The sequence below is a fragment of the Aulonocara sp. 'chitande type north' Nkhata Bay genome, linkage group LG11 (genome assembly GCF_057382095.1).
Source record: "Aulonocara sp. 'chitande type north' Nkhata Bay isolate Kocher_YH1m ecotype deep benthic linkage group LG11, A_spYH_male_GT1.1, whole genome shotgun sequence".
NCBI lineage: Eukaryota > Metazoa > Chordata > Actinopteri > Cichliformes > Cichlidae > Aulonocara > Aulonocara sp. 'chitande type north' Nkhata Bay.
This window is the reverse complement of record NC_141354.1, coordinates 25059302-25083543: the sequence shown is the minus strand read 5'-3', so window position 1 is coordinate 25083543 and position 24242 is coordinate 25059302. Positions and strand designations below refer to the sequence as shown.

Below are 24242 nucleotides of genomic sequence, written 5' to 3'. Positions count from 1 at the left end.
GATTCGCTTCTTTCACCGGCGGAGTGATGTCGGCAGAAATGGGGAGGGAGGTGGCTGGTTAGTTTAGCCGGTCTTTCGCCACAAGTATCAGAGAGCAAAGGGAGGAAGCGGTTCCCCGCGTGATGCTCCGCTTGAGACTGCAGAATTTCATTTGAAAGACGTCCCACAAGGGGAAACTGCAGCCTAACCTCGCCGAAGGTTTGAGAGACAGTTTATTTAAACCAAAGACAATTCTTCTGTCAGACTTAGGCTATAGATAACTTGTCTGACGTCGTTTACCTGTGTTTTTTTCCACTATGCAACACAAAACAACTGAGCATATCTTCTTTTGCTTTTCAAGGCAAGGCATTTTGATATAGTTCAACGTGAGGGGCTGACACCTCTCAAGCCGTGCATCACCTGAGAGGAAAAGAGTGACTGCGTCAACATGGGGGTAAGAACCGGCGATTCCAACTTTTTTACTGCGTTGTAGCCCACCTGAAGTGGCCTGAAAAGTGAGAGGTAGCCTAAAGCCTAAAGAAAAGCTGTCAAACTGAGGCGTGATGTCATTTTTGTTCTTAATGGAAATCCCGTTTGTCTGAGTGACATTGACTCTAATGCGGAACTGTGTTTTACGCCGGTCTAGACTGCGACAAATTGATGTAGCCACGAGCTCTTATCTAGTGCAGTAGTGGAAACGAGCTTCTTTTGGACTGTTCACTTTCATTCGACTTGGATCAGTTATTATTTCTGGCTCGTGTGGGCTAATTTGTACTGGGATTCTCATTAATTGCTGCCCCCGTGATGAAATGTTTAGAAACGAATGCCAAAGTCTTATATCTAAGTACTGTAGGTCTGTGATGTTTCCAGCTTGTCGGTGTGTCAGGTGTGTAGGCTCTTTTAAGTCGTATAGGCCTTACTTTGACCATAACCTTGCCAGCCATGATAGGCCTAATCGGTTTATTCTTCCTGTATGCTCCTGTGTGTTAGAGGAGGAGCACGTGTTAAGGTTATTCCCCTCCCCATCATTAAGCTGCAGTTTAAAAATAATACTGAGTTTTGCCACATTTTCGGCAGACTTGCATGCACTTTCTTTATGATTAAAGACCGCAGTGCATTATGACCTCCTTCATGCCCTCGCTGCCCACCCCCACCCACCTCCACCTTCCTCCTGCCCTCTGCTGCGTTAAACCCCGCTGGCATCCCCCCCTTCTGCGGTCATCTGTTTGCGTGCAAGCGAAGCAACTGTCCGGTGAGGATGATGAGCACGCCGCGTACTTACACTGGACGCTATCAGCTGAGGAGTCCATCCTCGGCACCCTCGCTGACCCGTGCGTCATAATGCGGTTACCACGAATAAGCGCTTCACCAGCTTAGGCTATTTCCCCTTTAATTTGTGACATAACAGGGACTCGATAATCGCCAGCAGTGACTACATTTACACACATCACAGATTAAAGAAACGACGACTCCAGCCGGCTACACGAGGAGAATGACAATAATGACAATAAGGTTCGTCAGTGTGACTTTAGAGGGCTCTCTTCTACTGCGCGCATCCATTAAGCTATTAAACGCATTTGAGCTGTTTCCGGGTATATGGATAAACCTATCACTCGTGTAAATTGACCAGTATGGAGTCTGGTGGAAAAATACAAGGTAAAGTCAAGATGCGGCTGGTGGTGTGAGTTATTGCGCAATTCGGCTCCATCGCCTCGCCATGAAAGAGTAGTAATATTTAACCCCTGTGCACCGACTGAGCGATGCGGTGGCATGACGCTGCAGTAGGAAGACCATGCGGAGCTGAGACATTTCCAGCTCTGCGGAGGCAGTGCAAGCCGGTTTCATTACAGTGAGACCAGCTAATGTTGCCCTGCAAAGCCTGACATTTCTGCGCCAACAGAGAGGTTCAGTGTGTTGGATTCCGGGGAGGTAGAAGAGAGCCTCCGGTCCATGTCAGTGTCTTCTTATAGATGTGGAAGCTATAGTGGGCACTGCGTCAAAAGGGATGGGAGTGCAAAAAAAAAAAAAAAAAGTGCTTACGCATGTGCTGCTGATGCTGCTGCTGCTGCTGTGTGGAAGTTCACTGAAGCAGTGAGAGAGGGACGTTGAGTGGAAATGGACTGTCATTTCAGAGGATGTCCTGTCTCCTCGGAGACTGCTGTTATAGAACAGATCAATAAGGAATATGAGCTTCCCTTCTGATGTCTTAAATCATAAAGAAAGTATATGCAAGCCTGCCGAATGTGTTTGCGCTTAAGGCACTGAGGTTACCCTAAATGGAAAAGATGGATGGATAATGGAATAGAGCTGTGTATGGAAAAGTGTCATCACTTGTGCTGATGTACAGCACTGACTTGTCCCTCTTTCCGTCTGAGGATTTCGCACTAGCGCACTGTCCTATAGCATTGCCAGCTGTCCTTTCCCAAGGCCGCAGGGGGCACCGCTTGCGACGTTCCTTCTGCTTCAAACCGGGGGCGGGGCCTCTGGTGTGGAAATTCCCTGTAAAAGGCTGTGATAGGCTGGCACGAGCAGCCACGCAGAAAGGACCCGGTTAACAAGAGAGAATAGAGCAACCAACCGGCACGTTTTGTCAGACACAGAGATATACGTTCTAAATTTGGAGGACAATCTCTAAGGAAAGAGCATGATGTAACGCACACATAGGTCACCTTCTCATCTTTCTCACTGTCCTTTCTGCATTGATGCAGTTACTGAGGATGAGTCCATGGGAGGAATGTAAAGTGAGATGTCGAGGAAGGGCTGCACACATGCAACATCTGCAGCTGTTTATCTTCAAACTCATGACACAAAGGAAGGGAATGTGCCACTGCTGAGAGAACAACGGGTACAGAGAGAAAGGAAAGACAGATTAGTGGTGGTTGGTTTGCAGGAGTAGTGAGAGAAAGAGAGAGGGATTTAGAACGAAGGAGGTGGCATATGTTGAGGGGAGGGGTGGTTGGATGTATATCCTGTTACAGGATAATCACCTGAGGCTCACAATACCGCAGCTCATGTTTCCTCTTTCTGTGCCTGGTCATATTGGTTAACCGGGAGAGCAGAGAGAAATGGGATGAGGAGAGGAAGGATGTACTTGGGTCGAAGCATAATAGGTCTTAATAATTTTTGTTTTCATGATTGAACAGTTAGTGTTGAGGTGAAGAGGTAGGGATGTAGGGATTGTCTTTAAACCCCAGTAAGGAAAAAAGAAATTAAGGTGATTTAGCAGCAGAAAGGATTTTTAAGAAAGGCCATAATGGCTGATGGTGATGGGTGTGTCTGTGCTGCTGTTAGTGCAGTGTGGCTGAGGAGAAGCTCCTGATAAAGATAAGTCCCCTCAAAGACTGGATTCATTCATTACCTTATGATATAAAGGCTTTCAAACTGGTACCAGAGAAGTGTGCGCTGCTATAGAAAAGAAGTTGGAAGGTGTAACAGAAAGTAATTCAGGAGTTGGATATGTGTGTCCGCTGCAGAAGCCCAGCCCTCAGTTTGGTGCAGAGTGCTGCACATCCCTCCCCATTGCACCTGCTGCCTGATGCAGATAGGCTGCACTGAACCACAGCTGATGTGTCCTGCACGTTGCAAGAGCCAATAAAAAAGCATAAAAGATCTAATGAAACACAAGTTTATCATAGACCTGTGGCCCAGAGGTCAGTTAAGGTCAGTATGGTGATTCTTTGAAATGGACCTCCACTGCTCGCGTCAAGCCACTTGGATCAATAGACGTCCTTTGTAATCAAAGCAATTTTTTTAGTGAGAGTGCTGCTTGAGGATAGATTTCTGTAGTGCCTCAGCAACACCCCTAGAGTTAGCCTCCCTGCTAGCTTAAAACTAATAAGACTAGACTTGAGCTGCGAGCTCGTGTAATTCTAATAAAATGTAAAGGTCAGTGCTGTCTCCTTTCTACATTACTTGTAGAACAAAATTACAGTAGACGGACAGAGTGATTGATGTGGCCAACAGTTCTGCAACATTAAAGTGCTGATGGTCTCCCATAAAGAGACCGAGTCAGGAGGGTTAGGTTGCCTGACTACGGCAACATGACTAATTCAGGGTGTTGTCGTGGAGATGTGTGTGTCCCTTTGTGAATACACTAAAGGAGAACATGTAACACTGGGCAGCCACAGTGGACAAAGGCTTATCACAGACCCAAAAGAGGTCATTAGCTCTCTGTTTGTTACGATTTAAGCTGCAGCACTCTGCAAGGAAATTAATTTTTTTCTTTTCTGTAAATTTATCTTGACTGTTAAATTGTGCATTTTCCATTCGTTCCTGCATCTGATAGACTTTACATGAGGGACCCTGCATGTTTTAATGGGATATGTTAATAGGTATTTGGTAGTTTTGCAGTCAGCAGCTGGTGCGTGTAGATGTGAGATCATTAACATCTGCATATCTCAGTGTGACCTCTTGCCTGATAGTTGAGGTGCCCTCTCTCACACTGTGGCACGATGCCATGTTTTCTACCAGCGCCAAGAAATTAAGATTTACAATACTAGTGTCATGTAATTAATGTATTCTTAGTGCTTATTTTCTGATTATATTGTTTGATGTACTTTAGTAATGAAGGTGCTCAGCTAAGTGCTCAGCCAGACTGAAAAACAGGAAGTTAGTGTAGAGCTATACAAGCATATTAATAAATACAGGAAGCCAGAAAGGAGGAACTTGTAACATACAGAGGTGTGGACTCGAGTCACATGACTTGGACTCGAGTCAGACTCGAGTCATTAATTTTATGACTTTAGACTTGACTTGAAAAAATGTTGTAAGACTTGTGACTTGACTTGGACTTTTACACCAATGACTTGGGACTTGAATTGGACTTGAACCGGTTTACTTGAAAAGACTTGATATTTTACCCCAAATATAAAATTTAGCATGCATATTATATAGAGATTGAAAATGTGACGTCATTCACGGGTAGAACCGCAAAGGATTCTGGGAACTCGTGGCAAGCGGTACTAGCGCACGCAGGCTTTCAATTAAAATCAGTTATACAGCGATAAAAAGAAACACAAAAATGTCAAGAAGCCGTTGTATCATTAACTGCAATAGCCGGTCGCATGACAGCCACGGGAAGCCGACGGGTAAAGAGATCGGTTGTTATCGGATTACGTCGTTGAAGAGAAATTGTTCATGTTTCCGAAGTAACAAAGACGCGACGGATGGCCTGGATTGCAGCCATTCAAAGATCAAATATAACGTCCCAGAACACTCCAGCTCACATGTTAGTCTGCTCCAAGCATCTACACAAAGGTCAGTCTGCTGTTGTAGTTAATGCGTCATTTTTTTAACATAATTGGTGATATAGGTTACAAGCAAGTCTGGCGCTGAACAGAAATTGTCGCACTATGCTCCTTTATTTATTGTGCATAAATAGTGAATTGTCCTGACACAATATTGCGTTTCGCTTCTGTTATTATGGTACACTGACAAAAACATATACTTTTATTCACAGGATAAAACAGGTTTTTTGTATCACTAATTGCCCAGTACGATTACAGCATACAATATTATTGTCACTGCTACATTTCTGTGATGGGTACCAGAAATTATTTCCACTACTAATTAATTACCGTTGAGCTCAAAGGTCCTATTAATAAACGGTTAACGAATGTGTATTTATGACGACGATTTGTGAGACTGGTAAACTTATGATACGTACGATGGTCTTTCGTTCTACACGGTGCATTTCAAGGTCCTGCACCCATCCGTCGGTAAACTGTACCTGGGCTTGTTGCAGTGACCTGAAGTTACTAAACTTCATGAGTGTATGCACTCACTCCAAGAACCGTATGATTATAAATATGCATATAAATATGCTACGATGAGATAGCTGACTTCATCTAACTAGCAAATGTTTTCCAGGCTACGTTGGTGATACAGTTTTTTTTTTATGTGTATGATATTTTTGTCATGCGATTTTAAAGCTGGTCCTACAACCACATCCAAGAATAACATGCAGCTTATCTCAGAACTGTCGGTGAAAATTATTCTTGGAGCTAGGTTTAATTGAGCTGCATTTTAAAGAGGTGCAATTTCACAATTTGTGTATATTTTCTAAGTTCACTATTTTGTCATGTGTTGAGAAAAACACAGATTTAAAAATTACATGGTCTAATATTTACATTTAGCATAACTGCAACATTATTTTTTCGTTTGTTTTTTTTAAAGACTCGAAAGGACTTGAAATTCAAAGTTTCAGACTTGTGACTTGACTCGGACTTTTACACCAGTGACTTGAGACTCGACTCTGACTTGCCTGACATTACTTGAGACTTGACTTGAGACTTGAGGATAAAGACTTGAGACTTACTTGAGACTTGCAAAACAATGACTTGGTCCCACCTCTGGTAACATATAAGGAGTTGTTGAAACTATGTGTGACGTGTAAAGTACCAAAATAACACCTATATGTGAGACATTCTTATGTCATTCTAATGTTAGAGATCCTGCAACTGGCATTGGGCTGTGCAGGGCTCTCTCTCTCTTCCGGAAGATGATTGAATAAAGAATTAAATATAAAATGTTTTGACCGCTCTGAGTCGGGTGTTCTCTGTTCTGTTATGGGGATCAAAGAATCTGGTTTTAATACTAGTCTAAATCAGGCAACATTCACTCTCAGACCAAGACACACAGACAGTAGTATTAAAGTCCTTAACAGTGCCCAGCATTATGCAGTCCATCGTACAGAACTATAGTTACACAGTTACACACAAACGGTCTCTATGGGTTGAACGGATGCAGATAATGAGGGACAGGCAGATGGACACAAGGCAGCAGAGTGGAGGGGGGGGGGGTTATAACGCTGAGATAAAGCTGAGATTGTCAGTTCGACTTATCAGTGATTATGTTTCTTGCTTTTGTTTATTTTTAGTTTTCGGAGCCACCCCAAAGTGGATGATTTAAGAGCTGTACAGAGTTAATCTCTCTTTGTGTGTTTGTGTTTCCTGAGATTAAGATTTTGTTTCAGTACTCAGCCACAGTCTTTTTATTATTATTATTATTATTATTATTATTATTATTATTATTATTATTATTATTTATTATTATCATACATACATTTCATTTCCTCCAGTATTAAAGGAATGTCAGTAGGGACCGGTCCGCCTCTGTCTGTTTCCTTCAGAAGGGTTTTCCCTTTCTTCTTTTTCAAGTCTGGTATCTGCAGTCTCTCCCTATTGATGTCTCTTCACTTTGTTAAACAGAAAGATAAGAAAACTCCATATCACTCTCAGGGCTGATACAGAGAGGCAAGAGCTCTTTGGTGGTCTCCTTTTCAAATACTAATCGTCAGTTAACAGTGACAATTTAATTATTTCCTTACCCAGTGCTGTTATAAAGACGTTCACCAAACGATTGCTACAGCGATACAATGACAAAAATTCATTTATGCCCGAGAATGGTGTAGAAAGGAGAGTGAGAGAGACAAAGAGAAGGAGAAACACGGTGGGTTAATCCAGTGTAGTAATCAGACTAAATAATCCCAACAGCCATGGGTCGCTACCCTGAGCCCCCTACTGTGGGCCCGAGCCCTTCCATCCTACTGCAAGAAACAGCAGATGGCCCAATGACCTTGCAAGGTGTCACACACGAGCACACATGTATGCATTCAGTACCATAGGGTGTATACACGAGTCACAGGGACACACACACACACACTTACTGAAACAGTGTTAAGATTTTATGTGGTGAACACTTTTATTAGTTTTTACATTTTATCTAGTAAAATTCAATGTTTTTAACTTTAAAATGCTTTCATTGGATCATTTTAGGTTAGAAGAGCAGCTTATGGACATTCACAGTAAATACATGCTTTAAAAATGTAAGCATGACAAATTTTAAGCTCTCACAACTTTTAATTCTACTCGTTGGTCTATGTGTGTGAAACAGTCGGCTGAGAGGCTTTGCTGACTCCACTCAATGCAACCTTTAAACAAAACGTATGCATCCAGTCATACACGAGTGACTTTACTTTAAACTTTTCTTCTGTTTACCACTCAGTAGTCATGTTAGAAGCACTCAGTAACACCATCATGTGGTGCAGAGGACATGACGTTATCACTGAATGAGTCAGGTCTGCGGAAAAAGAAGAAGGCTAGCCTCATATGACATGTATGACAGATTTTGTGGTCATTGGAAAAAAAGAAAACTTTAAGAAGAAAATGTTGGGCGTAGATGTATTTCTTCCATCTACAAACCACTTCCTCATGTGAAAAGAAACAACACTCTTGTGTTTGTGCATTCATAAGCACCGGTTTCTGTTCTGCCTTATGGCAGGGAAAGAGGAAGGAAAATTACTTCCCAGCTCCAGTGAAACCCGCTATCAGTTCTCATGCCTCAACTTGTCGTGCTAAACAGACTTTGCATAATAATAAATCGTCTCTCAGGTGCCACTCCTAAACACAACATGACACTTCCTGCATTTCTGTCATTCGAGGTAGAAAGTGTGCCGTTATCTGACACAACACTCTCTTTCATTCTCAGGCCTCGCTGACTTTTAGTTTCTTATCTTTTGTGTATTATCACATTACCGTACAGTGACTGGGTCTCTCTTTTATTCACTCTACATCTCCCTCACTCTCTCTGCCGCAATGCGTGTAGATGCTGCACATACGGAGTGTAGCCAATACAATGACTCACCTCTGCTCACACAGACACAGACACATACTTATTCCTTAAATCGATCGCCTGTGAGCGTTATACAGCAGTGACTACAGTGTCCAGTTACAGGTGCATCAATTATTGCTCATCCTGGATTACATCGGGGGATCCGAGGAGTACCAGGCCACCGCTGAGATTCACCATGTCAATGGCCATGCCGGTCTCCATGGTTACTTGCCCTCCAAACACGCTTGCTCATCAGTGTTGTCCACATGAGGGCAAATCGTGTAGTTTGGTCAGCCGGTGCAAGACTCAAACGCGCATGCAGATGCAGGGGGAAAAGATAGTTACTGATATTTGAAACACACTTTGATCAATCAGGATATCACCAGATCTGAGTGATTGCATTCCGTTATCCACAGAGGAGCATGGAATTTCTCCATTTCCTGATGATGCCAAAGATATGTCTGTTCATCACTCTGTTTGCTTGTGATATTGTGAAAGAGCGAGTGTCTGTAATTCCAGCCACGGGTCTCCGTTTCCTTCCTCAGGACAGTGGAGGCTCATTGAATTACCCAGAGCTGTGCAATACAGCTGGACAGAAAAACACAGGCAGCACGTGTTCTTCCTGCATGGCATATTTTCTTCTTCTTCGAGCACCTGATTTAACAGCTAATGTCAAGAGAGATATAAAGATCTAAAAATATATATCAGCTGACAGTGATGTCCCTTTTAAATCAATTTTTGTTTTGTTTTTGCAAAATAACTCAAGAAGAACTATTGCAAATCAGGTGCAGTGAAGCCATCTTGCAAAGTGTTTAAAGGCTGAACCCTTTGTCATAATTGAGTGCCAAGCGCACACAAAGCTAAAACACTTAACATTCTGTAAATAAGGCGAAACAAAGGATAAGCTTCCAAGATATCACTTCCTATGTGACTCATGCTGCTAACAACTCATTCATATCCTGCAAATGAACGTTCACATAAGGGCACACTCAGACACCCAAAGTGAGAATATAATCTATTAGCATTTGAGGACACATTCAAAAAGATACACATAGCATAAGTGCAGTTGCGCAATCTATTAGAGTGGGGTCACTGAGGGTCAAACACTGATATGGAGCCAGCAGACAGACTGCTGGTCAATATCTAATTAGAAGCATGAGAGAAGGGTGACAGCAGCTCCTCTCATGCTTTCACTCACTCGCTGATCCTTTCTCCACCTCGCTGTATCACCTCCCACTGCTGTCTCCTTTTCCGTGTGCCCAATCCTGTCTGTCATCCATGTCTCTGTCTTTACTTTTCACCACAGTTCTCTCTTTGTTTGAGGCTCGTCTCTCCCTCCCCTGCCAGCCACTGTTATTGTCTGTCTGCTGTGTGTGCGACATAAAGAGAAAGAACTTTGTCTCCATATTTATATCATCAGTTTAATCATGCAAATTCACAGGGGAGCAGGTGCACTGCTGAGCTAACAATGCTCCCTAAATGTATATTTGCTGTGTTCAGTCACTCTCTGTGGAAAAAATTATCTACAACAGCAATAAAAAGTCTGACAGATGATTCACAAGCACCCATCAGTCTATTGTCTTTGGAACAATGGTGCTAAATTACACTTGAATAGAAGGCAAATCTGTAACTTTCCATGTTATTCAACACCTCTGATCTCTGATCAGAGATATTTAACTGTTATTCAGTCTGAACAGGCACGTTCACATGTGTGTGTACACATGTATGAGCAAGCACTTCCTCTTTGTCATTTTCAGAGACGTGACACACGAGCACACACATGCCCAGGGTCTGTCTCAGAGGGGATGAGCAGCAGTACTTTTCCACTGCATCAGTCTCTGCTCCCTTACCCTCTGTCTCACCAGGCCTGCCCAGTCTTGCTGCAACAAGAGATTTGCTCACCTGTTCTTTTGTTGCAGAAGTGTGTGTGTGTGTGTGTGTGTGTGTGTGTGTGTGTGTGTGTGTGTGTGTGTGTGTGTGTGTGTGCTTGTAGTCCAGTCAAACAGCTACCTCGCTCTGACAGCCTACTCTCTGCTTGACATGCTTGAACGAGTGGTTTTATTGTTTGCTTTGAATTCAGCAGTGGTCGTTGAGAGCAGCACTCCCTCAATTGGTCGGCAATTTTCCCAAGATGTCTTGCATGTGTTGCTTCATGAATACTTTTTTTTTCAGTTATGAGCACAACCAGAAAGGCAGGTCTTAAGTAACAACTGCATACAGACTAAATACGCAGAGACATGATTTCACAAGACTTTTGCACAAGAGCAGTACAATTACAGCTCAAGTGGAAAATTCACTGGCAGGCTGATCTTTATTACGCACACTGGTGTAACTGCAGGGGTGTATGTTTTGGTGCGGTCTGGGTGTGGGAGTTTCCATGTCAACATGTGCGGAGGACTCGGGATCTCGTTTCATACCCCCTCCCAGGTGCTTTTGTAAATGTGTCCGTTTGATTTGGATAAAGGGCCAACTTGTTTTAGACTAATTATGTTCGAGGTCAGATAAGCAGTTCATATCTAATTTACAATATCAGATTTAAATAAAGTGACCAAGCAGGAGTGATCAACCCGGCTATACCACTAGAGGGTGTATTTTTCCCTGTGAACAACAGCACACATTCAGCACTTCATCATATTTAAGTTACAGGTTAACCTTTAACCTCGTTTTTTTTTATCGTTTGACACAAAATGACTGCTGTTATTGATTTATTAGTCGATAGGTATTGACTTTTCTGTTTGACTTGTGGGGATTTAATTTTGCAATCCCCTGCGTGGAATCAATACTGTATATTTCACTAAAATGATGTTTCACCAAGCTCAACTCCCCCGATGACCAGGTTGGATCAGTGAGCGAACCCACTTGCATCTCCTGGGAGGAGTTCTTGTCACTCCATGTCACCTCTGACCTTTGATGAAGCAGATTTGTATGGATGAGGCTCATCAAAGGTCAGACTACTCTCCTTCCAGACAACAGGCTAGAATTACAGCTATAGACTAAGGATCAGAAAATGCAATGATGGAGGAAATGAGGTTATAAATAGCTCACTTATGTGTAGTTAAACAAAGTGAGCCATCTTCTAAGGGGAGATTTACAGTAACTGGAATAATAGATTTGATGTAAAGCAGGCAGAGGAGAGTAAAGACAGCTGATGTGTCTGTGTCTGCATGTTTGCGTATACACGCAGTTTAATTTTTCTTGACATCAAAGTGGCTCTGATGGTTTTGTATTGTAGTGCATGCAAGAGTCTGGTAAGAAACGCTTTGATGAGTCTGCAAACTCAATTTTCCTGTTCGCTGTCTCTTTCTTATGTCGTTAATGCTCACTGCTGGAGAAGTAAATGAAAAGGAGCAAAAGTGATTTGTTAAGACCTCAAGGTTAAACCATTTGCACTATACGTTTTGATGTGTCCATCAGGATCTTGTGGTCATTGAAGGGAGCATTATTTGATCAATGGAGATCAAATGGGTAGATCGGGCTGCAGGCACTTGCTTTGATGTGTTGATAATTCACTCCTAACCCAGTTTTATATTTGGTTGAGCAAAACCGAGCCACCCGGGTAATATGTTTTCAATTCTTTAACAATGCTTATAATAATAGGTTTTTATAGTCATGGTTTTTTTTTTAGCTAACATCATCCTCAGAAACTAAAAATACATTCCATTATTATACTACTACTACCTCTCAAGGCCACTTCACAAGGATACAACGTTATTAGCTGTGTAATGAAACAAATCTCATCAAGGCCAGTTCAGCAGTGCCCACTGCCTTTAATTCAGCTGCAGTCAGTGGCTGATTAATACTCTTAAGAAGGCTGCTCTCGCATCAGTTTACAAATGTTTTAATATTTTACAGAGCAGTGTAGTTTTTAATGGCTGCAATGAACATAACAAACCAAGAGGACAAGGGCTGCTCTCTCCATTATCTAGTCCACAGGCATGTATAAAACATGTGTGTATGTCTGTAGTATGGGAAGTCAGACAGTTACCGCGTTGCCACCACACAGGACAAAGATGACCGATCCCCCAAGAAGAAGAAGGGGGGAACCAAGGACATGGATGACCTGAAGAAGGAAGTACCCATTGTAAGTAAACGCTTCCTTTTTTTTCTAAGAATAGTTGTGTAGTAGTAACTGAGTTTTGCTATGATGTGTGTTAGAGGTTACAAAGTTTTACTGCACTCTGTTTCCATCTTGCTGGATTTAATTGTCACTGTTGAGTGGATCCATACAAAGGTCTGGTCATGGGCAAAGTTTTGGGTCAGTTCATTTTTGTTCCTGTCAGTCAAAGGATGATTGATCGCTCGTGTGCAGTTTTCTTAGTATTTCAATATTTTTTTTAAATGATATTGTGAAAAAAATTTTTTAACATCCTTGAAATGATGCAAGGATGTATTTTTGAAGAAAATCTTCTTTCAGAATGGAATTAATGGAAGGAAACTGGCAGCATTTTTTCAGACAGAGAAGAAATTATTTTCCCATACACGCAAACGTTTTTGTATTTTTTGCTGGTAAGATGGGGGGACTTATTATGAGGAAGTCGGCATTTTCGTCCCACTTTTCAGCCCAAGAAACAGACACCATGGTCGCCATACCTGGCTGCCGTTACCACATACTCTTACCCCTCAGGTGAACTGCATGCATGGCGTTGATTTCTGAATTTCCTTCTGTAAAATAAAACGATAGATTTTTTTTTTTTAATCAAAATTTCCTCCATGAATAAATTTAAGCTGGAGAGTTTTCCCCACAAAATATCTCTGCATGCAACTAAAAATACAAATAAAATTGTGAACTACAAGAAATTCTAATCTACATTGTTTTTATTTTTCTGTTTGTTGGGGGGGGGTTTAATAACAGACGGAACACAAAATGTCTGTAGAGGAAGTATGCAGGAAATTCCAGACTGACGTTGTCCAGGTAAGCTGACAACGCATTTTCCCAGTTTGCCACCAGGTGGCAGTGATGTACTTTTCATGGTTAGAGTTTGTGACAAAGAAATGCTTTTGAACTTCACATTCCGCTTCCTCTCGGTTCACTGCAGGGACTGACCAATGCCAAGGCCGCAGAGTTTCTGCTCAGGGATGGTCCCAATGCTCTCACCCCTCCTCCCACCACCCCAGAATGGGTCAAGTTCTGTCGCCAGCTGTTCGGTGGATTCTCCATCCTGCTGTGGACCGGCGCCATCCTCTGCTTTCTGGCCTACGCTATCCAGGCAGCTACCGAGGACGAGCCTGCAGGGGACAACGTGAGCAACCCACACACACATTCACAATTAGTCACACAGGTTTAGCCCAAACATATTCATCTGTGGCCTATTTGCACCTCATTAACATACCCGTCACACCTAAGACTCTTGGGTATTAACATAAATAACACCTCAGTAAATATTTTACACATACTGCACTCGGTGGCTTCAAACCACCCCCACTAACATATTTCTAATTTTCTCTCCTTTCAGTTGTACCTTGGTATTGTGCTCACAGCTGTCGTAGTCATCACCGGTTGCTTCTCATACTTTCAAGAGGCTAAGAGCTCTAAAATCATGGAGTCTTTCAAAAACATGGTACCTCAGGTAAATAGGTGCTTGATCCCGTACACACAGTATGAAGTAATCTATGCTGTAAGGACAGCAGAAGGCGTACAAGACATCCTTGTCGCCACTACTCATATAGCTTTTACTTGAAGAAACCTCCTGCCTCCATTCTACAGTAACATTTAACATGTCAGTCAAGGCCTGTGTGAAATTATCCCCCCACTGCTTCTCCCGTACCTCTCTACTTGCCACTCTGATTTAGAATAAAAGCTGTATACACAAAAAGAAGTTTCACAGCTGGTGCTTGCCAGTGTTTTGATTATAAATTAGTTACTTACAGTATGTAAGTCAAACATATCTACATGGAGCTCTCTAAATGTAATTCTGGCATCATGAATGACATTATTTCCTCTCCTGCAGCAAGCACTGGTGATCCGTGAGGGTGAGAAGGTGCAGATCAATGCTGAGGAAGTGGTGGCCGGAGATCTGATTGAAGTGAAGGGTGGAGACAGGATCCCTGCTGACATCAGGGTGACTTCAGCTCACGGCTGCAAGGTAAAGACACACACACACACACACACACACACACACACACACACACACACACACACACACACAGTCACATGCATAGATTTATATTTTTGTTTCTTTTTATATGTAATAAAAAAAAAACTTTAACATTTTCTTTTGCCCAACAGGTAGATAACTCTTCCCTTACAGGAGAATCAGAGCCTCAGAGCAGGTCACCTGACTGTACCCATGACAACCCCCTGGAGACCCGAAATGTTGCTTTCTTCTCCACAAACTGTGTTGAAGGTATTGTCACCATGGCAATAACACTGCATGCTATTGTTACCTTGCAGGACTGTGGTTGAATTTAAAGCCCTCAGTTTGAACAAAGCGATAAAGTTCACAGTTAAAGGGACAGTTCACCCCAGAAACTTTATGGGCTTTGAGGCCGTTTGGCAAGTTGATCAACTTTGGAGACTAAGTCTGTATAAACTAGAACATACTAATGTACTAGAACTAGATGAAGCAACAAACAAATAGAACACAGCCATAGTGATTTTTTTCTAGAAATCATGACACACTAACTAAAAAAAACCTCTCCAGAAACCCATAAACATTGTGAACAATTTTCTTCTGCTTGAAATATCCGACATGCAGCAAAGGGCCACGGGTCTGACTCCAACCCAGCGCTCTGTCCATGTGGCATGCCTGTATGGTTGCCTGCTTAACTACTGAGCGAAACTGGCGCCCCCTTACACACAATATTGTCACTGCGCTCTTTTTGTTGTTTTTTTTATCTCTAAACCCAGTTGTCAGGTCGTGATTTTAGAAATGTGTTTTTAAATAAAATTTAAAAAAATCACCTTCTAATGCAACAAAGTTGTTGCACCTGTAAGATTGTATTTCTGATTTTGTTTTTTGATCCACACCAGGCACAGCGCGTGGCATTGTTATTTGCACTGGAGACCGCACAGTCATGGGCCGCATTGCTACTCTGACGTCCGGCCTGGAAACCGGCAAAACACCCATTGCCCGCGAGATCGAGCACTTTATCCACATTATCACAGGAGTGGCTGTCTTCTTGGGCGTCACCTTTTTCATCTTGGCCATCATTTTGGGTTACACCTGGCTGGAGGCCGTCATCTTCCTCATTGGCATCATTGTGGCTAACGTGCCTGAAGGGCTGCTGGCTACTGTAACTGTAAGCAGGCAAACATTTGCTTTATTTTTGTATTTTTTTTGGTGACATATTTCAGTGCTTTCCTTTGCCTGATTCTTTTTCATGCCTTTTCACTGGTCTTTTTGGAGATTCTATAGAAATAAACACAAACCTTCTCATTTAGTGTGTTTAATATTGTGCTAGTGTATAATTAGATTACTTCTTTTAGAATCGAGGAAACGGATCAGTTGACAATTTGAACTCTGTGCAGGTATGTCTGACTCTGACTGCCAAGCGTATGGCTAAGAAGAACTGCCTGGTGAAAAACTTGGAAGCTGTTGAAACTCTGGGCTCCACCTCCACCATCTGCTCTGACAAGACCGGCACCCTGACCCAGAACAGGATGACTGTGGCCCACATGTGGTTTGACAACCAGATTCATGAGGCTGACACCACAGAGGACCAGTCGGGTAAGTGAAGGGACGGCATACGGGCAACACTGATAGCTCAAATATTTTTATAGTGTAAAAGAATTAAAAATGATTACTAAAAAAGTACAACATTTATTAATTCTCACTCTTACATTCCTTCTGCAGGTGCTGCATTTGACAAGAGCTCTGTGACATGGCTGTCTCTTTCTCGTGTTGCTGCTCTGTGTAACCGCGCACAGTTCAAAGCTGGACAAGACTCAGTGTCCATCCTGAAGCGTGACGTGGCTGGTGATGCCTCAGAGTCAGCTCTGCTGAAGTGTATCGAGCTGTCATGCGGCTCAGTCAGGATGATGAGGGATAAGAACAAGAAGGTGGCTGAGATTCCCTTTAACTCCACCAACAAATACCAAGTGAGTAAAGGGTCAATATGGGTGAACACATATGTTATACACTGAGTAATGCATCAGATGGTCTCATTTTAATGCTTATCTCTGTTCTCCTCCCCTAGCTTTCTGTTCATGAAACAGAAGATCCAAATGACAACCGCTACTTGCTGGTGATGAAGGGAGCCCCTGAGAGGATCCTGGATCGTTGTTCCACCATCATGCTGCAGGGCAAGGAGCAGCCTATGGATGAGGAGATGAAGGAAGCTTTCCAGAATGCTTACATGGAGCTGGGAGGACTGGGAGAGAGAGTACTGGGTAAGGTCGAAAGAGGTGAAGGTGGATACTGAGGGAAAGATTTGACAGTGTGGCCATCAGGTTCAAAATCCCAAAATACACATTTTATTTAATAACAATTTATTTGAAAATGTAGCTCAGCTAAAAGTATTATTTTAGTCATCGCTTAATAGCCTATCGGATGCAGTGTATGTTCTTCTGGGCAAAGGATTGAGTGTTTACTTTATTATAAATGTGGTTTCCATTCATGATCATAGATAAAACGATAAGTCCGAACTTTCTTCATGCCAGGCTGCAGATGTTCCATCCATCCACTGTTATTCATTTATTTTTTACATCCATTTAACTGGTTTCAAAGAAGAAAATGTTAATGTTAGTACTCAGCTTAATTGTGATTATGGTTTTCACTATAATCGAGCAAGTCCTGTATCTGTGGACGCATCCATCCTGTGCTGTCTTCTGAAGGTCATGTTAACGTCCACTTTCCAGGTTTTGAATTCATTGTCAAACTGGTTTTTAAAAGACTGATCAAATCCAAATTGGACATTAATATATTTTTACTACACATCTGTACTGTGTTTATTTGTTTAATCAGCATCAGCCGCAGAGAGTTTCTTCCTGAGGGTCCTTAACACACTCAATCCAACACGTAAACACAAAACAAGGCTCTCCTCTTGCAGACAGCATTGAGTTTCATGTAGACACTTCCTTACAAGATACTTTTACTTTAGTTCCAAGAATAGGGTTATAAGAAACGACACTTTAGAACTAAACAGCACACATCCGCTGTATTCATTATCCAAACTATTTTAATTACAATTCTTACTAATTTTGATACACACCGTTTTATATTTGACTCGTTCTTTAGGAGCTTAATTTAACATAAACTGGTAGGAACTTCCACCCAATCTTTGCCTGTGAATTACTGTTTTCTGTATATTACTTGTTTTAGCTTTTGGCATTGTAAAGTTATTTTCTGTTGCAAATCATTTTTCACAAGTATGTTCATTAAATGTGAAAACAGTCTTCAATATAATTAGCAATTACCCCTCCTAGATTACTATTCATATCACTGACATGATTTCTGTAAGAGCATTATGATGCACGTCGTGAAGATTTATTTTTAATTTGTTGAAATGTTTTTTTTTATTTCTTTTACAATAATTGCAATAATCCAGCTGTGATAGAACCACTGCATTTAGAACCTCTGGTTTTATTCATTTTAAACCTCTTCTAACCACCCCCACCCATTCTACTTACAATGTTATTAATGTTGTAAGTTAATTTCTAACATACTGTTAAACCTAATAGTTTTGTCTCTTACACATTTTCAATAGGAAAATGTAAATCACGCGTGATGTAATGAAGGTTTTATACTTTTAGAAGCTCAAAAAGCCCTATTTGAAATAAGGAAATTAACTGTGACAAACCTTGAAATAGCTAATTCAGCATCGCATACAAGAATTGTTTTTTAGAATTATAATACCGCTCTCTTGGTTTTCACTAATTTATAAGACTTTAACATAATTTTTTTAAATTATGATCTGTTGAATTGTTGAAACAAAACACTTTAAGGTTATAACTGTAGGAAGGAGTGTAGTGGAATTTATTTAAAAAGTAGAGAAAGCCACAAAAAATATGCTTAAATAAACAGCATTAAATCACACATTTCCCCTCGCTCCAGGTTTCTGCCACGTGCTGCTGCCAGAGGATCAGTATCCCAAGGGCTTTGCCTTTGACACAGATGATGTTAACTTCCAGACAGATAATCTCTGCTTCGTCGGCCTCATATCCATGATCGACCCTCCCCGTGCCGCCGTGCCTGATGCTGTTGGCAAATGTCGATCCGCTGGTATCAAGGTAAGCTGTTTAGATTCGACACAAACTTCTTTGATCTTTAAGTTTAGTCTATTGTTGCCAATAAGAAGTCATTTTTGTTGTTCTCGTAGGTCATTATGGTTACTGGTGATCACCCGATCACAGCCAAGGCCATTGCCAAGGGAGTGGGCATCATCTCAGAGGGCAACGAGACAGTGGAGGACATCGCAGCTCGTCTCAACATACCTGTCAGCCAGGTCAATCCCAGGTAAGGAACGTTTTCAGAAAAACACACACCAAACAAGCAGCAAGTCTCACAAAGTGAAAGCAAATTTGTTCTAATATTTTAATGTCTGTGTTTAGAGACGCCAAGGCCTGTGTGATTCATGGCTCAGACCTCAAGGATCTGTCTCAGGATCAAATGGATGACATCCTGAGGAATCACACGGAGATTGTGTTTGCCAGGACCTCACCACAGCAGAAGCTGATCATTGTAGAAGGATGCCAGCGACTGGTTGGAACATTTTTAATATACTAGCTTGAAAAGAAGCTACAGGTTTTCTTTTTGGAAATGTACTGGCTTAATTCCAGGGACTGCACTTTGAGGTGTCAATATACTTTTGGAACAGCAGATGGCACTATTTGACCACTGGATGAAGAGCTTGCTTTTACACAGGGAGATAGATTGTATTAAAAATGGCCATGTTTTTTCATTCTTAATGCAAAAAATGCACCAGCCTGTTAATTGTTTTTTTTACAGTTCCCAAACTTAACATTTTTCTGTACAAAAGCTAGAAAAATAATGTTAAAAAGAAGCTTTAAAATGAAATGTAAAATAAAGTGGTAACAATCAAAATATAAGCACATACAATATTATATTTTTATGTATTAATGTATATTTAATTTATTACATTTATTTAATAATCTTGGAAATTAATAATTTCAATAAACTATCTTAAATTCAATAAAACCTTGCTAAATAATAATGAAAACATGTAACAAAAACAGCTTTTTTATTCGCTTTAATTAATGTCGTTCTCTTTCATTTGTCCTAGGGTGCTATTGTAGCTGTGACAGGTGATGGTGTGAATGACTCACCTGCACTGAAAAAGGCTGACATTGGTGTTGCCATGGGAATCTCAGGCTCCGATGTGTCCAAGCAGGCTGCAGACATGATCTTGTTGGATGACAACTTTGCTTCTATTGTCACTGGAGTGGAAGAAGGTGAGACGACCCAAAGGAGAGCACTGAAAGACTAAGAACGCTTAAATCAATAAAAAGTTTTGTAATGAGAATCTGAGAAAGGACGTAGGAGGAAGATAGAAATGACGCTTTAGAAAGAAAAGAGATACTAATGGTTGTTGTTTTTTTCCAATAAAAAATGTCTTGCATGAAAGCAGAGTTCCCGATCATCCACTTGCATTTGAGATGTCAGAGTTGGACAGAATGTGACGTGAACTGTCTACTGTTTCTTTTTTTTTCTTTTCTTTACCCTCTAGGTCGTTTGATCTTTGATAATCTTAAGAAGTCCATTGCCTACACCTTGACCAGCAACATCCCAGAGATCACCCCCTTCCTATTTTTTATCATAGTCAACATCCCATTGCCACTGGGAACCATCACAATCCTGTGTATTGACCTGGGAACTGACATGGTAAAGAGCTTAAAAAGACTCTTTGTTTAGTATGATGAATGCAGCATTATGCTCACATACAGCTCATACTGTCTTCTTCTTCTACTCTCAGGTTCCAGCCATCTCTCTGGCTTATGAAGCAGCTGAGAGCGACATCATGAAGCGCCAGCCTAGGAACCCAGCCAGGGACAAGCTGGTGAATGAGAGGCTTATCAGCATTGCCTATGGACAAATTGGTGGGTGAACTGAAGATTGTGACTGTTGATCCAGGCTGTGAATTGTCTTTGATGTGGATTGAAGTTAGATCTGAGTTGCCTAGAAGTCATTTTGTTGTAAAAATCACTTTATCCCCCTCTTTTTTTTTTTTTTTTTTTTGTTCACAAAAAACAATAGTTGGATTATCTTTGGAGCTGTCCTCGGTGTTTAGGGGGGAAACTCGATTTTGGAAATCAGAAAACTTAAAAATTGGTAACTCAATCTCGATGTGTGTACATGTTTCTTAAGGTATGATCCAGGCTCTGGGAGGATTCTTCGCCTACTTTGTCATCTTGGCTGAAAATGGTTTCCTGCCCTCTCAGCTAGTAGGCATCCGACTCAACTGGGACGACCGCAGTTTAAATGACCTGGAAGACAGCTATGGCCAGCAATGGGTAAGTGTGTAGTAGGTGCAAATTTTGTGTTTTCACATTTTGCTACTACATCTTACTATTATGGTTCTTTCCTGCCTTCACAGACATATGAACAGAGGAAGATCGTGGAGTTTACATGTCACACAGCCTTCTTTGTCAGTATTGTGGTAGTGCAGTGGGCTGATCTCATCATCTGCAAGACCAGGCGCAACTCTGTCTTCCAGCAAGGCATGAAGTAAGTCAAAGAGCTATTCACTGCATTATAGTTGTCTTTTCTGCCAATCTTATCAGCATAGAAAAAAAATCTAGATTATACTAATCGAGATGTATGTATGTATCTATGTAGATATGTTTTTGGCTTTAATATGTGGCTTTTCTAAACGCAGGAACAAGATCTTGATCTTTGGCCTGTTTGAAGAAACAGCCCTGGCTGCCTTCCTGTCCTACTGCCCAGGCATGGATGTGGCACTCAGGATGTATCCTCTAAAGTGAGTTTCAGCAACACACAGATAAATACATTGAAAGATCAAGTTGTCTGGTTACTTGATTGCAGTTCTCTCGTTCTCTCCACAGGCCTACCTGGTGGTTTTGTGCATTTCCTTATAGTTTTCTCATCTTTGTTTACGATGAAGCTCGAAAACTCATCCTTCGCCGGAACCCTGGAGGTGAGCGAAGTTTTTTTTTTTTTTTCATTTAAGTGGGCGTTTCTTTAAAGGTCTTTGGTTCATCAGGCCTAAGATGAGAGTAGTTTAACTTTTTCTGTAGATTATAAACAAAAACAGAAATTTATTAATTATTGAGCAGCAGTTAAGTAACGCTAAGCTAACTGGTGACAGTAGGGTCTAAATATCAAAATAATTTCCCAAGTTACTAAAAGCACTGTTTATTTACTGTGTTTTTTCTCTACTATTTGTGCTTCAGGTTGGGTGGAAAAGGAGACGTACTATTGATCGTTGGAGCACTTTCGCTCAAGCCCCTCACATCTTCCACTTGTTTCTTCCCCCGGTCATTCCATCCTCGGCAAAACACATCTCCAGATGTCCCGCCCCCTTAAAGACAAAAAGCGCTTTGAAGCAATTTTCATCACAACTGCCCCAAAGATTAAAAACAGCAAAAGCACCTTTACAACTTTCTACATCGACCTGCCCTCTTTCTCCCCACCTCCTATGATACTCTTTGCATGTGTTCTCTCACAGCTGTGTACATAAACCAATATATCTACCAAACGGCAGCTGCATATTGTGTATGTAGATCTGAATGAGCTAATGATACAAAGGGAGTGTCTATGCTCTGCAAAAAAAAGGGCCATCCAGCTCCTTCTCCTCCCTGTTCTTCTCCTCTTCACCAACATCGTCTTTCTGTACACCTTTGTCCCCTCTTTCACCTCCTCGCCAACCCTTTGCTTGTCCTCCAATCACACACAGATATACACGTCACACAGTGAGATCCCATCACCGGCACTACTTCGACTGCCACCTTTCGCCTCCTGTCTGTGGAGGACCATTGGAGTGGTCATTTTCCTGGCATTCTCACCGCGTCCATTTTCCTCCTCTTCTGTTCCTTAATGTCCAATGTTGTTTGTTTGTTTTTTAATATGTGGGGTAGGGGGGCAATTTTGATGATTTTAGTTGTTTTGTTTTTTTTATTTCAAAGTTGGGAGGGGAGGTGTGTGAAAACGACTTATCCTCATTTAGGCGCACTGAAGCACACCGCACGGCGTCCCGTCCACCGCCCCTCCCTCTCTGTATCTCACACCCCTCCCTTCCCTCCTGCCCCGTTTGTCTCTGTTCGTGTGCACTGTGTGAACCATTGTCCTCGTTAATAGCTATTACAGTACACCTCCCTCCCCCCCAAGTTGGTAAATACAACTCAATCTTTCTGTGTGTTCTAGGAAATCTATATAATTCTATACTGAATTTAAATGAAACAATAAAGGAAAAAAAATGTTGAACATCAGCTCCAGAAAGACATTCATGAGGACGATCAACAAAATTGGTGAGGTAGGGAAAAAAAAGTGAGAGACACTGTATCTGTCTCTCTTTTTGTATTTGATTTGGTTTCAGTTACTTTTGCTGGTTTCTCAGGAGGCTATTCGAACATGTAACAGCAAAGCAGGGCTTTATGGTAATTAAGTTGTGTTTTTACCAAAAGATAGAAGTCGCCAACCAAGACTTTGTGGTTCCTGTCACTGCAGGCGTGCCAGTATGATGTGGTGAAGTGTGCTGTGGAGTGGTGAGTGGAGGTGATAAGCCCATGTGCCCGGGTCTGTGTGCATGTATGTGTTGGAGACCAGTGAAGGGCCAGCGGCCTCGGGCTGGGTCCGTCTTAGGTGGCTGAATGGGTTGAAAGTTGAGACTTTAAAAAAAAAAAATACACAACTAGTAGAACATGTGTGTCAAATAAATGAAACCAACACCAATAAAACATCTAGACATTTAATACAACCTAGATCTGTCTGCGTGTCTTTGTCTGATTTACTTTTTGTACCACAGAAAACTTTACTTTTGTTTAGTTGCTCATATTTTCTCTTATTTTATATTTTTGGCTCAAATGAGTGCTGCTCATCAGCGTTGGGTGCACACACAATAACAAATCCTGCAAGAAAAATTACTTTGTGTTCAATAGATTCCACCGGAAGCACCGAACTGCATCTTTGAACTGGCAGTTTGTCGCCTGCATTCATGAATACTGACCAGTTGACATCATATTACTTCTACCTCCTGTCTATATTTGGCATTCATTAACAATTTTAGTAGACTACAACCCCTGAATATTGCACCTATATTTGATTTCAGCAAATATATATTCAAATTTGTAATAAAGCAATTTCCTCATGATGAAATATATGCAAAACACCATAACCCTTGCCCATGCAGTACAGCTTTATGCATATGAGAGTATAGCTCAGCAGAATATGACAGAATAAGAATTTTAGGATGAGATGCCATCTAGTGTTGCAAATATATGCACTTCAACCTACAAGACTGCATAATGTTCAAGTGCCATAGGGGGACGAGTTGGCGGCAGCCCAAGGTAATGCACCAAAACCACTCTATACGTGTCAGCATTGTCTGACTCCAACATAAATGAGTTCAGAGATGAGGCTCGCTCTCAGCAGGACCAACATACAAAAGGATTATTGCTCCATTTCCCAAAAGCCATCTCTTTTAAGTTGATAGAAAAATAATAGTGCAGGCAGTGTGTTTATATGAAGGAACAGCTACTTTTTTGATTAATATGCTACATTTCTGCAAATAAAGCAGGT

General features: G+C 41.5%; 1 protein-coding gene across 2 annotated transcripts; it reads left to right on the top strand.

The window, feature by feature from the left end:
- Positions 1-23425, top strand: atp1a3b (ATPase Na+/K+ transporting subunit alpha 3b). Of its 2 annotated transcripts, none has more exons than XM_086311338.1 (23): positions 1-198; positions 341-433; positions 12593-12670; positions 13442-13501; positions 13626-13829; positions 14043-14156; positions 14538-14672; positions 14816-14933; positions 15560-15828; positions 16058-16256; positions 16383-16627; positions 16726-16918; positions 18582-18757; positions 18847-18983; positions 19079-19229; positions 19771-19939; positions 20215-20369; positions 20461-20584; positions 20853-20998; positions 21082-21212; positions 21364-21465; positions 21551-21642; positions 21899-23425. In XM_086311338.1, exons 2-23 carry the CDS (start codon positions 428-430, stop codon positions 21925-21927), a joined length of 3033 nt encoding a protein of 1010 aa, XP_086167464.1. In that variant the 5' UTR covers positions 1-198; positions 341-427; the 3' UTR covers positions 21928-23425. The 2 variants fall into 2 exon arrangements, with proteins under 2 accessions (XP_086167464.1, XP_086167463.1); XM_086311337.1 differs by having other exon boundaries at positions 12554-12670.
- Positions 23426-24242: the final 817 nt, after the last annotated feature.

Coding starts and splice junctions, on each gene's coding strand:
- atp1a3b (XM_086311337.1), top strand. Junction 13,830..14,042: donor ACGAGCCTGCAGGGGACAAC/GTGAGCAACCCA, acceptor CTCTCCTTTCAG/TTGTACCTTGGTATTGTGCT. Junction 21,466..21,550: donor CTCAGGATGTATCCTCTAAA/GTGAGTTTCAGC, acceptor TTCTCTCCACAG/GCCTACCTGGTGGTTTTGTG.